Source organism: Bombyx mandarina, chromosome 05, assembly GCF_030267445.1.
Source record: "Bombyx mandarina strain Sakado chromosome 05, ASM3026744v2".
NCBI lineage: Eukaryota > Metazoa > Arthropoda > Insecta > Lepidoptera > Bombycidae > Bombyx > Bombyx mandarina.
Genome location: NC_143212.1, coordinates 13,727,193 through 13,745,236, shown reverse-complemented (window position 1 = coordinate 13,745,236; position 18,044 = coordinate 13,727,193). Strand labels below are relative to the sequence as shown.

Genomic DNA, 18,044 nt, shown 5'->3' with positions numbered 1-18,044 from the left:
CGAACGTCGACGACGATATTTGTTAACATGTGCTGTTAGGTACGTATTTATTTGGGAATGTGCTTCGAACTGCATTGTCATTGAACGGCATTGTCACATCGTCTAAACACGGAGTTGGTACACCTATATTCTGTAAGGTACATACATGTGTACGTCAAATAATCGCGGATTTTTTTTTAAGCTTGTTGAAATTGTTTACCAATAAGTCACAATAACTTTTTTTTCTTTTTATTGCCCTTGTAGGCAGACGAGCACACGGCCCACCTGATGGTGAGTGGTTACCGTCGCCCATGGACTTCAGCAATGTCAGGGGCAGAGCCAAGCCGCTGCCTACCGCTTATTACTCCCCACAAGCCTCGTTTGAAGAAGGACATGGCATAGCGCTCGGGAAACACCGTGGAGGGGAGCTCATTCCATAGCCGGATGGTACGTGGCAAAAAAGATCTCTGGAAACGCACTGTGGATGACCGCAGTGGCTCCAGGTAGTATGGATGAACTCTACTCCGGTGGCGGGCGGTGCGATGGTAAAAACGAGATGCCGGCATCATCTCGAATAATTCCTCAGAGCACTCCCCATGGAACATACGGTACAAAATACAGAGGGAACCGAAGTCCCTCCGCAGACCCAGAGGTTCCAAACAACTTGAAAACGGAGCGTGTGTTAATGTTAATAGCACTGCATTTTACACGGAATCGATTGAGAACGCTTATAAAACGACCTCTTTCTCTGATCGGCTGTAGGTGACACACAAAAACGTGTTACATTTATCGTGTGCCCAAAAGTTCTTTGGGTAGTTCTGTACTTTATTTCTCGTCTATATTATATTGCTGTTCTATTATTTACATTATACATTGTTGCTGTTCCGGTCGTCAACGTACCGAGAATTTTGAAAATCCACAACACAAGTTAAACAAAAGATCATTAGAAACAGGGCAAAGTTATAAAGCAGTAACAGTTAACGTGGTACTTCTTGTAAATTTTGTTACTGTGTGAAAAATTGTCACTGACGATGTGCTCTCAATTGTATTACTTGTTCTCAGAATAGCTACATGTAAATACAAACATTAAACTATTAGTGTTATTAGTGAGTATTATTAGTTATTAATATATTTTTTAAATAATAAAGTCCCATGATAATGTCGTTTTCATCAGTTTATGTATCATACGTGTTAGTGATTGATAACATTTATATTAGTATTAGTAAGTTAGTATTAGTAAGGAAACATAAAGGAGAGATAGTATTTTCTTTGGTTTTTACGTGTCGTAGCCAAAAACACTTTTAAGGTGCAATCTTTTTTTTTTTTTTATAACTTGTTACGGGATTCCGACGTTTCCGGAGAGAGCGAATTGGCTTTCAGCATTCAGCTTTAATTATTGTAATATGTTTCCAGAGATAATTTTTGCTAAGCATCGGTGTTCTTCGAGCGCTAGTCATTCCGAATTTGAAGATAGTTCGAATTTTCGTGGCCTATCTCGTTGAAATTATCTTCAAATAAGGCTTTGATAGATTCCCCAGTAAAATGTAGCAGTTTGACTTGTGCTTCTGCTAATAATGACTGTTCAAGAGCGCTATAATTAAAATGTTGCATTTAAATAAATAAATACTTACAGTCGTTTCTTTTCAGCCCATTCATCAGCGTGCTCCTGTGCTACCTTCTCCAAATGCTCCCTCGCTTTCTCCGCTTTTGTGAAGATCTGCAGCCGCCGGGCGACATCGGTTTCCACGCGCTTCAGAGTTAAATCGTCGCGAGATCTTTCATCCTGTTTATTTAATATTAGTCTTTAATGGATACCTATTTAAGGTTATTTTTGTGTATTTGGTCGCTTTTATGTTGACATTTAAAAAAAACTTTCCTTTTTTATGTCGTTTTTTAAATCTTTTTATTACTTAAATAGCGAACAATTTATGAATTCAATTTTAACGAAAATCTTAAGAAATAATTGACAATTATTAATATTCTACGATTTTTTTATTTTGAACTAGCATAATTCTCTGCGAAATAATTGCGCCCGATAGAAATATTTCTCGAATTATAAGTTTTTCAAGAACTGTCCAAATTAGTTCACAATGAATTTCTCAAATTTATCTCGAGATTCATCATCAATCTTCATCAATCATCAATCAAGCTAATTCTGCTTGAGATTTTAAGTCTATTCGAATTTTATTGCTCGATTTCTGCGATTGCACCATCTCGCAAAAGGAGGCGGCGGGGCGCGTGAGAGACGCACAATTCCGCCGCCGTCGAGCGGGTGTAGGGAGGCGAATCTTGCCCAAACCCTGCCCCTCTAAGTGATTCGGGTCCCCATCACATGTCGGTTTGGGAACCGGCAAATGGGGCCTAAGAAGACGACGTGCAAGCTGCTCTGCACGCGTTTTACGCAAGAGCATCCGGGTGATGGAAGGCCGGCTATCCTCGACCCACGCTGGTTTTGAACCAGCGGGGTACTCTGTAGGATAACCCATTCTAACCGGTGCCATCTAGGTGGGCTTCGGATAGTCTGCCGACCGAAAGGGCTGTCAGTCGTGGCGCCGACGACCGCCGGTCCGGTGTCGCGAGGGGGAGATTGATGCGAGAGATGTGCACTAAACGCTTCACTTTCCCCCCTTTGCCTTTTCATGAGCTCTGTCTCATGCGAGGTTCGGACGTCAGTTGTTGAGCGAAAGAGGTTTTAGTCGGTTCGACTCCGACATGGCCCACCCGTCATCCCCAGTGGAGGGCGGAAGTCCGGCGATTTCCTCCTGACCAATAACAAATAATAATTCTAATTTTATAAAATCATATTTGAATTATATTTAAAATTCAATTTGAGCACTTCTTTATGAAAAAGCAGTTAAAGTTTGAATACGCAATTATAATGTTGCAAAGATTAATTACTACTACGAAGATTACTAAGTTGTTTACAGTCATAAACCTTTATACTTAGGCATTGCTGTTGAGAACCTTTATCGTTCAACGTTTCGCTTTTCTTCAATATCCGATGTTTTATCAACTATAAAATACAAACGAGGCTTACCAATATTACATGTGTAATTGCGTAATATTGAAGAAGGTTCTACAAATTTTTTCACCGCTGTTACATCTTTCTCCTTTTAAAAATACACATGTGCATAGAATTTATACGCAGTAGAAGCTGAACCTTCAGAAGTATTCCATCTCATTGCAAACTCAAGAGATGTATACCTAATTCACATATTATTATTATGTTCACGTAAAATGCTTTCCGAAAATATATCGTCTCAAATAAATGACGCGAATTGTCGATTTAATCATGTATTTTCCAAAGTAAAATAATAAAGTTGCGGAGATTTCGTTACGAAGACCACAGTTTACATATTTTAATTGAACGAACACAACTCACGGAAAACTCGTAAAACGACACTGTATTTCGATCGCAAAACGTGCAACAATGTTATGACGGTGATTGTGTTATCTGACAGAACACATCGAGGACTGGATATTAATTAATTTATTAATACTTAAATTCACCGGCTTACATGTTTCATAAGAACTAAGTATTACATGCTACTTGGAGATAAGCTAGAAATGAAATACATTAAAACAGGAGCAAGGAGAGAACAATTGTGAGTCGCTCAGAGCTAAAAAGCTTTTTAGGGGATTAGAAAATTGAAAATTCAGCTATTGTACATAATAATACAAAGAAATATAAAGAATGGAAATAACTTTTAGTGAATTATGACATTTATTTATATTTATTCATTAGATGGGAGGACGAGCTCACAGCCCACCTAGTGTTAAGTGGTTACTGGAGACCAATAGACATCTACAACGTAAACCCCCACCCTTCAAACCGAAACGCATTACTTCTTCACGGCAGAAATAGGCGGGGTGGTGGTACCTACTTGTGCGGACTCACAAGAGGTCCTACCACCAGTAATTACGCAAATTAAAATTTTTGCGGGTTTGATTTTTATTACACGATGTTATTCCTTCACCGTGGAAGTCAATCGTGAACATTCGTCAAGTACGTATTTCATTAGAAAAATTGGTAACCCGCCTGCAGGATTCGAACACAGTTGCATCGCTCGATACGAATGTACCGGACGTCTTATTCTTTAGGCCACGACGACTTAAAAACTTCTTGGTTAGAGCAAGTGACTTTGTTATTGATATTATTTATTTATTATTTTTATTTATTTATTTATGTACACACAGAAAACAAGACAGTACAGAGTAATAGGAAAATTATGTACAAAGGCACTGCTTATTTCTTTGAGAAATCTCCTCCAGCAGACCTGCGAGAGGATAATGAGAATAATAATAAAAAGTGATAAGTGTGTGTAGAACAAATAGCACATAACTAAAATAACAAACACAAAATGAGAATTATAGCACATACACATAGCAAATATTATAAGTAACACAGTAACACAGTAACACATATTTAGTTTTCAGAAAGGAAAACTGTCGTAATACTAATCAAACTCACCATTTTTTTTATTTCCACGTGAATCCTATCCATAAATTGATTATATAAGTATTTCCTGTACTGATTGAATTCTCTTAGTGAACACACCGCTCTTCCGTCTTTAGTACAGAATCCGAGAAACTTCATTCGATTTCTGGCTGATTTCTGGGCAAAGTGGTGTGCCAAATGAGGGTCGTGCATCGGCACGTAGTCATACGAAACGTTGTTACAGTAAGGATCTGATAGATCAAAATTTGGACGGACGCATTCGGCTCCAAGACCCAGACGACGTACCTGGAAATATAAAACAGTATTGGTATTCGTAGTAGGGCATAATGTGACACTCTGAGTCTGCTGCAACGCTATCAAGATTTACAGGATTTATAGAAATAATGGAGACTACGATATTTTCCAAAGAGATGACGAAGATTTCTATGGGTTCTGGCTACCACTTAATATTAGGGTGATATGGTGGCTCATTTATTATTGCTAAGAAGGGTGAACGCGTTCATAGCACACCTGGTGTTACATGGTTACCGAATCCCATAGACATAGACAACGTCGATGCCACCACACACGGTAAGGCTTGAGCTTAAGATTCAGTTCTATAGCACAATGCCCCTTCCATCAAACGGAATGTATTACTATGTATTTCAATTGAATTGATGGTAGGGGCGATGATGAAGCGCTACCTTCATTACCGAAATTTACAGGGTGGTGGTATCTGTCAGTGCGGACTCCCATGACGCTTTACCAGCACTAATTATTATGCAAATTATAATTTTTGTGTGTTTGAATTTTACTACACGATGTTATTCCTCGGAAGAAGTGGTAGACCTCGAGTAAGAGGTAGACCTAAGAAAAAATGGATGGATTGTGTGAAAGACGATATATTGTGTTAGAGGGGAGTGAGCCAAGAAATGGTATATTGTAGAAGAGTCTGGAAGGAGAAAACATGTTGCGCCGACCCCGGGTGAGTGGAAGAAGGGCAGGAGAATGATGATGATGATGTTATTCCTTGGACCATGGAAGTCATTTCTGCACATTTATTTGGTATGTATTTCATACGAACACTGCTAGATTCGCTTCGCTCGATACGAATTAATGCACTGGGCGTCTTATCCTGTAGGGCAGTACATATTTCTTACCATCTTCATTACCATTGTTAATCGGTAATGTATCAAGAGAGCTATTGTTAGCAGGTTCTTTTTTTTGTAAACAAAGATCTGTTTTCTATCTGTTGTTCATGGATAGAGGCAATGCTCAAAGAACCAAGTGTACTAGAGTCTCATTACTGTTTACCATGTATATTGAGTAATCTATGCTTATTAATATATAAATCTACAGTGGTTTTTACGGATGTTTCGTTATAACTACTGAACCGTGCATTCGATTGACTTGAAACTTGGTATATAAAAAATACATGTACTAATGGATAGGCTTTATATGAGTGTTGGACTCCCTAATAATAATGACAATAAATAATAATGTTAATTTTAAATGCCCAGCGATGCGGGCAAGTACGGCTAGTGTTTATTTAAAAAAACAACCCTAGCTATGAAACTTCGATCACAAAAGCGATGACGTAAATCGATACAGTTGCGGTCGTAAATTGCACGTTTCCCACATAAAAGATTTATTCTCCCGTGCTTCCCGCTAATTATATTATCCTTCAACGTATTATATCCCGCTGTGTCGATGTAATTCAATGCACGATTGAAATTTATAGTGAATCGCAATGTATGATTAATTTCGATAACTCGTTTCCGACTTAATGAATAAGCCGACGATAGGTTTTTGTGTGAAATTTAAATTTTGCGTAATGTAGTTAAAACTGTTTGATACAATAAATAAGGTCGTGAATGACAATTGCGTTATTATAAAATTACAAACTAAATTAATTTATTAAATTTGTGCTCCTAGTTTTTCAATTGTAAAAACATTGGTTAGATTGTATTATATTTGTATATACATATTTATATTTTAACTAAATAACGCGTTATACGAGTATGGGGTCACACAAGCGCGTTATGCTAGAATACTTCTATAACGCGCAACCAACGTACTTTAATTTTTTTGGGGGGAGGGGGGGGTGTATTACTGTATGACTGACTCGGTGGCGCAGTAGTTAGCGGCTCTGACTATTGCGCCGAGGGTCGTGGGTTCGATTCCCACATCGGGCAAACATTGAGTGATGAACAGGTTTGCTTGCTCTTTGTCTTAGTGCAAATTATCTATATATGTATCGGTAGGCAGCGGCTTGACTCTGACCCTGGTATTGCTGAAGTCCATGGGCGACGGTAACCACTCACCATCAGGTGGGTCGTATGCTCGTCTGCCTACAGGGGCAATAAATAAAAATGTATATATTTAAACATATATAAGTATGTTTATCAGTCTCTGCTACCCAGAACACAGGGAAACCTAAATTGGGCCCGGATGACCGTGCATAATTTTTTCCCAGTTATTGTTTAAAGAATCTGAGAGCACTCGGAGAGAATAAATGGATAATATTATTATAGATCTGTGAAGATTGCTCTTTCAAGGGGACTTCCCGATAAAAAAACTTACGATTCCGACCTAACAAGCGTTCGAAGGATTATGTGAAGAAAAGATCTCAAGTGTAGGGGAAAGTAACAATCGACAGACAGAAGCAAGAAATAAAACGCAATGGAATTCAATTGCGGAAGAGAACCAAAAATAAATTATAAATAAATGTACCGAAAAGTGAAAAACAATTATGAATTATGAAGATATTCTGGACATAGATGGTAGAAGGTAGTTACTTTAAAAAGTAGGATAACGACAAGCAATAAAGGATGAATTACAAATTTAAAACAATTAAAAAGCAATATTTTCACAATACTTGTATGAATAAATAAAACTTTGAACGTAGTATTTAAATACAGAAATTTCTTTCACGCGAACACCCATTATGTTAATGTGCAGCTTTCATAATGTGAATAGGGATGCTGTATACGTCTACTCGCGCGTTAAATCTTCTTAAAACCGGTATTGTAATATTGCGGAATGTTTTCCTTAATGTAGAACGTGTGTGATGAGGGTCTTTGCTTATTAAACATAAGAATCGTAAATACAACGAGCAACATTTGAGCGATGGCGTATTTATTCTGGGATCAGAATGAATAAAAGTTATCTCGAACAAAAAAAGCGCTAATGGGTTTATGGTCTTACAGCCCAAACTGGTGTTAACTGGATACCCATAGACAGCAGTACGGGAGGATATTTTAATTTTTTCATAGCCTAAAATTTTAACCATTTTTAAAACTAAACATAATTTTAGTTTGTATTACAAAATTTACGTTTAGATTCAGCTGGTTTAACGTAAAACAATCAAAATAATATACATAAAATGCTGTTCCTATAACAAAAAAAAAATATAGTATATACTCTAGAACAGAATAGTATTTTGCGTAATAAGAAATTGAAATGTACTTTTGCGTTAAATTAAATCAGGACAGATTCGGACATGAAAATAAATTACACACAAAACATAGTAAGCATTCCGGTATTTTAATATAAAAAAAACCTTAACTGTCGAGGTACCTGGATAGATCTTGTTATACGAAATCAAAGAGGGCATCATTATGAATATAAGAACGAGACTACAAAAAAAAAGAAGAAAATAATATATACCCTTTTTAGATCAAAGTGCTCCCAGGAACGGAAATTATTTTCGTTCCGACAGAAGAATCTAAGTTCAGCTGTAGATGAAAGATTTTAATCTGAGATCGTTTTTACAGTTTTGTAAAAGGACTCTGATGTCGAATAATAATGAATGAAGATAATAGTTAATAGTTCGTCAAAGTCGAGGCGCTAACAACAAAACAAAGTTACTACTGCACACCAATTCATGTCAACGCGAGTTTTTTTTTATAAAGGATATACTCATACGTATAGTCATGACGTTTTTACTGTATAAAATTAAAATAAACACTTTATACTAATGCATTTGTTTTTTTTTTTTTACTGGTGGTAGGACCACTTCTGAGTCCGCGCGGGTAGGTACCACCGCCCTGCCTATTTCTGCCGTGAAGCAGTAATGCGTTTCGGTTTGAAGGGTGGGGCAGCCGTTGTAACTATACTGAGACTTTAGAACTTATATCTCAAGGTGGGTGGCGCATCTACGTTGTAGATGTCTATGGGCTCAAGTAACCACTTAACACCATGTGGGCTGCGAGCTCGTCTACCCATCTAAGCAATAAAAAAAAAACAATGACTATTCGTAATTGGCAAATACGTTTTGAAACAGATAAAAGCACAAACGCACATAATGTTATGCACTGATTAGAAGTTCTTGACCTAGTCCTGGTTGAACAAGTGTCATACGACCTCGAGCTGCTGTAAACTCGTTATCTCAGCGCGAACCGACACTTACATTTAAGCTTCATCATTCGGAGGCTTTTAGCCGGGCTCGATTTGTTAAATCCGTGACGTTGCGATGACGTCACGATGACGCCGACCGCAATTTCCTTGTCGTTTTTCAGTATCAAAAGATAGAATGTATCGGATAGTATCTTAGTGCCGTTCGATAAATTTTTTTTCTTTTTTTTTCGTTGTAGATTTTTAAATTTAAGCGGTGGGTGCGGTCCAAGATCGCTCCGTATCTCTCGACCGTATTTGAAGTCGACTGTCTAGCTGTCAGTGCAAAGGAAACATTTTGTTACTATGTCTTAAAAAAGAAACATTTTGTTACTCTATCTGTGTGGAGTACCAAGTTTGTTAATAATAAGGCTGATTTAATTACAAGGTCGAATCGGACTGTTTTTTATGTCTTGTAATACTAGAATAATACATCTTTCACTTTCCGTCAAACAAAGTATCATCTCTGTAGCTGTTGTCCCTGAGGCATGAACTTCTTTTTTGTTTAAGTCAACTATTATTAGTGAGATATGCGTAAGTTGCAAAAATGAATTAGTCTATTCTTATCTTTTAACAAATAATTGGAACGTTTCCAACAAAATTGTAGATTATACTATGGAGTTTGATTTAACACATATCGAAGATATACAGATATAATAGGTGTTTTGTTCATTTTAAAAGAAAAAAATAACAGGCATTTGTAAAATTGATATCGAAAGGTTTTCATAATAAGTACACCGGATGCCTAAACCGCGCCTTTCAGTGTAATTTGAATGACTTCCTTTATGCAGAACCATTATACAGAGAACTTTGAATAGAAATTAGTTTGCCCTATATCTCCATTGCACTGATATTGTACCGTGTTATATACTTCATAATTTAATATATAAATTTATTTAAAAAAATTAAGACTTAAATATCATAATAATAAGTTAATCTAATCTAATATTTTTTCACTGTTTGGAAGCTACACTATTTCCGAGTTATAGAAGCAATAATCTTGTTTGAAAAAAATTTGGGATCCTTACTAAAACTCCAATTATGTAACGTGTATAAAAAAAACCTAAAATATTCTTTATATCGCATGCCCTGCGAAAACTATTGATGATAGAATAAAATAATGTACTAAGACTTTGTAGAACACATTAATATTTACAAAAAGTGTCATACAGTCATGTCAGTAAGTGTTCTTTTATTTAAAAAAATGAAACAACGTCATATATCGTTGAAATTTTTGCTAAAGACCCGAGCGGAGCCGGAGCGGCCCGCTAATAGTATAATAAAGTAATAAGTAAGTTAGTTAATAATTAATATTCAAAATCAGTCAAAATTTAATAAGGTAATTTGAGTTCAGGAAAAATGGTTCACAATGGCGACCTTGCGCGAAGGCCCAGTATAGTGGTGCCAAGAATTTCCTTTCCTCAAATCTTGCCTTTTTCGTGGAATTTGCTCTCTCAAACGCCGCATAACGCTCAGATAATATGCTTTATTTAGCGTTTGATCTTCCGGCAAGAATTCCAAATTAACAACACCACGATAGTCAAAGAAAACAGTCAACATGTCTTTGACATTTGCGTATTTTTTTTTTAGGTTCGGTTCAGTTGGAAGATACCACTTCGAAGATTCATGACTAGTTTGCGTGTCAAACTCATAAATCTACATCTCGTTACCAATAATAATGCTTTCAATGTACGTGGTGTTGCAACTGACTCGTTCTAGTATGTCCTCAGCGATGGAGGTTTTGGAGAAAATTCACGTATTCTGGGACTAACCAACCGAGCGGCAACATGTTTCGTACCCAACTGATTATTTAAAAATGGTACAGATCAACTCATGAGACTCAGAAAATTTGGCGGTTATCTCTCTTAAACTTGAATGAGGATCTTCAGTCACTATTTCCTTCACTTTTACGATTTTAACTTCAGTTGCGGTAGGTCATCAACCAGAGCGAGGCAAGTCTTCCATCATATCTCGACCACTTTTTAACGATTTATACCACTCATCGTATTTTTTTAAAATTCCATTGATAATTCAAAATTTAAGACAAACTTGTTGTTCGATGTGTTTTTAGAAAATTTGTTATACGCACTACATATAATATACCTAACTCAATAAGATGCAACTCGAGCTCCGCGCCAAAATGGAAAACAGTTGTGCCAATCTAACAACAACAACAAACAACAAAAAGTTGTGTTTGGAACCATAAACAAATCATCCATTCACGATACTTTTTGACTGAATGAATGTTAGCGCTTTGCTCGATGTTAATTAGATTCGAGTTTAAATTTTTTAGAGTTTGCACTTATATATTTATTTGTAACTAGCTGACCCGGCAGACTTCATAGCGCCTCAATCGATAAATAAAAGACCTAAAATTTTGTATAAAATAAACTTAAAACAAACAAAAGGAATCCGTCCGACGGGGGACACATCAAAGGAAAAACCAAATTGTTATTTTTATTAAATTCCGAGCATTTTCATATTTATCAACCTTTTAAACCTTCTCTGGACTTCCACAAGTAATCCAAGACCAAAATTAGCCAAATCGGTCCAGCCGTTCTCGAGTTTTAGCGAGACTAACGAACAGCAATTCATTTTCATAGATATAGATTTATCTTTAAGCCTAACTGTGTATATTGTCGCAAACAGAACTTGTGGCACGTGTATTTAATTGAACCTGACTTCTAACGGCACCTCACATACGTACCTATCAATCTTCTGTTAACAACTATCGCAGATTACATCAGATAATTAAAACGAAAATTACGCGAGACTACAACATTTAAAGTCATAATTACTTTGTCTACTTTTCGTGTAGCAATGAGACCTGAAATGAATTTACCGTTGTTCAAAAAATGTAAATGATACAAATAAATAATAAATAAAACCTGTATGCTCGTATTAGCGTTCTTGTCTTGAGCAATCTGGCTCCTATGCTTAGATAAGATCGTCTTAATTCATAATTTTCTAATGAAATACGTAGGTACTTAACAAATATTCACGATTGACTTCCACGGTGAAGGAATGACAACATGTAATAAAAATTAAACCCGCAAAATTGTAATTTGCGTAAACTGGTGGTAGGACCTCTTGTGAGTTCGCAAGGGTAGATACCACCACCACCCCTCCTATTTCTGCCGTGAAGCAGTAATGCGTTTCGGTTTGAAGGGTAGGCTAACCGTTGTAACTATATTGACACCTTAGAACTTATAATTCAAGATGGGTGGCGCATTTACGTTGTAGATGTCTATGGGCTCCAGTAACCACTTAACACCAGGTGGGCTGTGAGCTCGTCCACCCAACTAAGCAAAAAAAAAAACAAATAATTAATATTAATTTAGTTCATTCAATAGTATGAAGATCATTAAAATTCTAACCTGTTTTTTGCAAATACAAATTACGTTTTCATTCATAAATATTTATAAAGCAGTACAGTTACAAGTGTGACTTTTTCTCGATTTCATTTTTGTTACAAGATATTATTATTCCTTTATCGTCATTCGTGAACCGTGTCGTTATGGAGAATTCGTATTTGCCTGCGAAATCAGAATTCCGGAACTCTGCATTAATTGGAATATACTTGACATAGGGCGTTTTACTAATTAGGCAAGAACCCTTTATACTTTATCAGAAATATATTTTCGAAACTAAATACCCTCTGAATATAATCGTAACAAGCTAACCCATTTCTAATTAATCCGTAATATCAAATTGTTTTACATTCAGAGTATTAAATTTCATTTTTCCACCCAACATTGTTTTTTTTTTATTTACAATTTTATTTTTTTATAGCTTAAATGGGTGAACGAGCTTACAGCCCACCTGGTGTTAAGTGGTTACTGGAGCCCATAGACATCTACAACGTAAATGCGCCACGCACCTTGAGATAAGTTCTAAAGTCTCAGTATAGTTACAGCGGCTGCCCCACCCTTCAAACCGAAACGCATTACTGCTTCACGGCAGAAATAAGCAGGGTGGTGGTACCTACCCGTGCGGACTCACAAGAGGTCTTACCACCACTAATTTACTACTGGCGTACTGTAAATCCTCTTGGGAAGTTCCACAATCTTAGCCACTCCTTTATATTCTACTCCTCTGGGCTAAAATTATGCAGCGAAGAATACAAGTTTTCTAAGTTTTTCAAATAATTTACCCGTTATAGTCCACTTTGAGCTGGATCTAAAGAGTGTTCAAGTCTATAAGCGACACAGACTAACATTAAATTTCTTTAGTCTGATAATATGCCAAAAAAAAACATTTAGACTCCATTATCGTTTGTTGTTGTTACAGGATACGACGCGGCGACGGTCCGTCATTATCAAGATCGTTCAAAGCGTGACCTCATTAGTACTTGTACGTACGTAACGCAAGAGGCTCCCTTACAATTGCAAACGTAGAACAAAGGGCAGGACCGCCCTATACCGCTAATCCTGACCGGCTTGTCAGATTAATCTGGGTCATTCTGGGTCGCCCCGTAGGTGCTTTATATCTAGACGAATAAATAATGTATTTGATTGTTTAGTCATTTTTGTACGTTGTAGTAGAGGCTCTTTAAGTATACACATTTTTACTGGTGGTGAGACCTCTTGTGAGTCCGCACGGGTAAGTACCACCGCCCTGCCCGTTTCTGCCGTGAAGCAGTAATGCGTTTCGGTTTGAAGAGTGGGGCAGCCGCTGTAACTATACTTGAGACCTTAGAACTTATATCTCAAGGGGGGTGGCGCATTTACGTCGTAGATATCTATGGGCTCCAGTAACCACTTAACACCAGGTGGGCTGTGAGCTCGTCCACTCATCTAGCAATAAAAAAAAAAACATTTAGCAACATGCACATTTTACTCTTTCATATTTACAATTCTAGGTTGTCTTTTTGGAAAGTCTACAGAACTAAAACTAAAACAGAAGAAATTAAAACTAACTAAAAGTTTTAATTTTGTTCTGTCTGACTTTTCGAACATTTCAGTTTTCGTGATCGCAGAACTAATCGTTATAATTATTCGAAAGTATTTTTGCTTCTTCGCAGATCGTTTATTAGGAAACTTTTATGTAAGTACTTGTTAACTATAGCAAAGACAATGTGCGTACAGCATTTTTAACTTTTTTTTTTAATTGAAAACCCATTTCGCGGAATAGGCAACATTATAATTAAATATAGATGTTTATTTGTTCTCAAATATCGTCGTGATTGCCTTTATTGAAACAGATACTTTAGCCTATATTTTTATTTACTCTGTGTAAAAGTCAAACGTAAATTTCAGATTGTACTGACAACTTCAAATACACTTTCTTAATTATTTCAACTCAAAGCATGAAGGTACATATGACTTGAACACTGTCTTGTGTATCATGACATGTTTTTATTTTTTATTGCTTAGATGGGTGGACGAGCTCACAGCCTACCAGGTGTTAAGTGGTTACTGGAGCCCATAGACATCCACAACGTAAATGCGCCACCCATCTTGAGATATAAGTTCTAAGGTCCCAAGTATAGTTACTGGTGGTAGGACCTCTTGTGTGTCCGCGCGGGTATGTACCACCACCCTGCCTATTTCTGCCGTGAAGCAATAATGCGTTTCGATTTGAAGGGTGGGGCAGCCGTTGTAACTATACTGAGATCTTAGAACTTATATCTCAAGGTGGGTGGCGCATTTACGTTGTAGATATCTATGGGCTCAAGTAACCACTTAACACCAGGTAGGCTGTGAGCTCGTCCACCCAGCTAAGCAACAAAAAAAATATTTAAAAAAAACGTTACAACGGCTGCCCCACCCTTCAAACCGAAACGCATTACTGCTTCACGGCAGAAATAGGCAGCCTTAGACCAGTTTCTCGCCACCCACAATTAGCAAACAGTTTTAATTCTAGAGCTATAATAAATTTAAAGCTAGTATTCCCTAAATTTCGCCTTAGCAACGTTCTTAATATTCAATGCCTTGCTTCCAATTTTAGTTGTAAACATTGACACAAAATAATTGTGTCTAAGCCTTTAAAATAACAAAGAGAAACTGAATGTTTTGAACGGGAATAGCATTATAATAATTATTATAACGGCTGTTTAAGCCGTTTATTCACCGAGGATCAAGAGATTCTTTGGAAATTTTGTGTAAATAGTCCATCTATTTCATTTTATTTAATTTCCAAATGATTTCCAAACTAATGGATTCTCTTCAATTCGTTTAAATTAATCTTAGGGACGCGATGTTAGGGGCTGCCATAACTGACTATTGAAGCTCATAGAGATAATCATACATCATCATCATCATTATCGTCATGATTTGTAATATGGATTCAGTCTCAATTGTATAATTTTTGTGCTAGCCTTCAGGCGGGAATTCATGTAGTCAATTAAGATGCCATGCACAGACCTTGATGATGACAACTTGAATAATCTATCTCATTCTCTCGTAGGTTAAATCCTATAGACTTTTATATTTGTCTCTTTTTAGTGTCGTTCTTTGAGTGACATTTCCGTTTCGTCGAGCTTATGTCATTTCCGTTTTAACGACCTTCAAACAGGATCGATGCTAATGCAGTTTCCACGTTAAAGAGCGAAAATCTTCGATCTTTGGATTTGAAGCTATTTAAAGTTTAATTGGGTTGGTCATAGCAATGAAACTTCAGCCATGTCCATAATAGGTTTTGTTTCAAAACATTCACAATATCATGTCATAAAAAGTATTCGAACTCGAGCAGAGATATTTTGGGCAACAGGTTTTGGGTTGATAATGGAATCGGTAAAAAACGAACCAAGTTAAAATGTAAATTTAAAAATTCAAGTTTTCGGAGGTAATATAAGCCGGTTGGGTATCACCGCCCAGTGCCCAGTCTATCCTTGCCGCACAGAATTAAAGTAATGTAAGGTAAGACAATACTACAGAAACCTTATTTATTTAGGGTTACGTGGACGTAAACCTATATATGAGAAATAATAATAATATTCACGATCAGACGCTTCCTACGTGCAATTACTTTTTTTTTACAATTCCCTTCGCTTTTTAATTATTGTTCACCTTTAAAATGTATTACTAAATGAAATGTAGGCATGGAAAAGTGAGAAATAGATTTAAAAAAATATTCTTACTTACATCTTCGCCGATTTTCCCGCGTGAAAAAACTATTTTTCCCTCCGGTATTTTTGGAACTGGCAATTTACACTCGAGTCCTAACCTAAACCACATCGGTAGCCCATTTTTCGGTACCGCCCTAACCGGCTTTGGAACTGAATCGATCACTTTCTTCAAGTCCGTCGGCTTCCTGAGCGTCATTAACGTTATGTCTATATCCGATAAATCATCTAGACAGCATTCGGATTCCTTTACCGAAGACATTATGTAAATTGAAGGAAATTAAAATAAAGTAAAATGAGAATGCCTTATCCACGAGAGCTGCAAATGTACACTTAAAATTTGACAGTGACATTTCTGATATGATTGTTTTTAGTGCCAACATTTTCCATTTAAAATTAAACACAAAGGAGTTTACGTGAAAAAGTTTGATTACTAGACTTTTCTTCGATTATTATCCGCGTAAATTTTTTCAAAGGGAAATTAATAGACCAACAGACGATTTTGTAATGAACTTCGGTTTTTTTTTGTAATGAGGAAACACAAAACAAAACATCAAAGGCTGTGGATTCCAGTGTTCCTAATAAACTCCTTTCAGAACGGAGGGCAAATTAAAATTAATGAAAAGAAACTTACCTCAGAAACGCGGTTACGGAACTTGGGTCAAGTGGTGTTTAGGCATTAAGGTCTCACGTTTCTTTTGTTAGAAATATAATATTAAATTGAATACTTAATTGTGAAGCAATTTAGTGGCCCCTAGCTGGGAGTTTATTATGTTACAGCGAGTAAAAACATATCGCTATTACCTTTAATCTCAAAATTGTACTCTACTGGAAATCAAAACCGGACAAGGATATAATATTCATTCAGGAATTTCATCCTCTGAACATTATACAAGTTTCGAACTTTAATCAGATTATGTATTAAGCTTAAATAAAATCAGCAACGCCCTTATTTATATTAATAACCACAGCAAACTATAAAAAAATATAGAGCATTTTAGATATTTCTTAAATCAATGTTTTGAAGGTAATCGGGTATATTTATGTTTTAATATTAACAGGTTGTTCACGTTGCAATTGAAAACAACTTTACAATGTATTTTAAATTATGTCATGACTATTAAAATTGTAATTTGTTCTAATGTATTTACATAATATAAAGACAGATAATCCATGACCTTTTTTAAAAATAAGAGTTAATTGAATAATTGATCTGATAATTTGACGTTTAAAAGTGCGAACCACGAAATTAAAGGATATAATAATTCGGATCAAAATTATTTTCACTGGATTTAGAATTTTTACTGGTGGTAGGACCTCTGTCCGCATGGGTAGGTATCACCACCCTGCTTATTTCTGCCGTGAAGCAGTAATGCGTTTCGGTTTGAAAGGCGGGGCAGCCGTTGTAACTATACTGAGACCTTAGAACTTATATCTCAATGTGGGTGGCGCATTTACGTTGTAGATGTCTATGGTCTCCAGTAACCACTTAACACCAAATGGGCTGTGAGCTCGTCCACCCATCCAAGCAATAAAAAAAATCCTTATGATCATTATGTCGAAAAAAAATGCACGGCAGCTCCGATATGTAACTAGAGTATATTTTTTAGTGTAGTTGTTGTTGCATCTACAATGAACGAATAATATACACCTCAAATAATATTCAGAGCATAAATTTAACTCTTACTCATAGTTATTTATATTAATTCCATAAGTTATTTTACTTAAATCGTGTTATATGTATAATTTGTAATCTATAGTCACAGACGTACATTACTTTGTTGCCAAAGCTATTTCGTTTTGAAGTACATAGATTAAATAACTCTAACATAAATTATTATTTAACCACTTAAGCTAATGAATGGCCCTGAACTAATACTTTTAACAATATGTTATCATAATTATCCCTATAGCATACATAACTATATGATGAAATGATGAAAGTAATAATTTTCATTAAACTAAGAAAAATGAGAAAAACTAGAAATCTAATATTTGTAACCAACGTGAGAAATTCATACAGGAATAATATCACTCTGTAATCCGGTTATATCATCTGGTATACCGTGTTATATATTTTCTTTCTGGTACATTACGCGATACGTAGTTGCTGAAGTTTCTTTAACGACAATGACAAATTACTCGAAGCGTTGAAAATACAACTCC

General features: G+C 36.1%; 1 protein-coding gene across 1 annotated transcript in view; it reads right to left on the bottom strand.

Annotated features, from left to right (window-relative positions):
* Nucleotides 1–16,140, bottom strand: part of LOC114242855 (uncharacterized) — a 41,164-nt gene extending 25,024 nt beyond the window's left edge. Inside the window, exons 1-3 of the mRNA XM_089727507.1 lie at nucleotides 16,021–16,140; nucleotides 4,512–4,723; nucleotides 1,611–1,781 (exon numbers count right to left, since the gene is read on the bottom strand). Coding sequence (XP_089583633.1) covers nucleotides 1,611–1,781; nucleotides 4,512–4,723; nucleotides 16,021–16,140 — 503 coding nt within the window. The remainder of the gene's footprint in view (nucleotides 1–1,610; nucleotides 1,782–4,511; nucleotides 4,724–16,020) is intronic.
* Nucleotides 16,141–18,044: the final 1,904 nt, after the last annotated feature.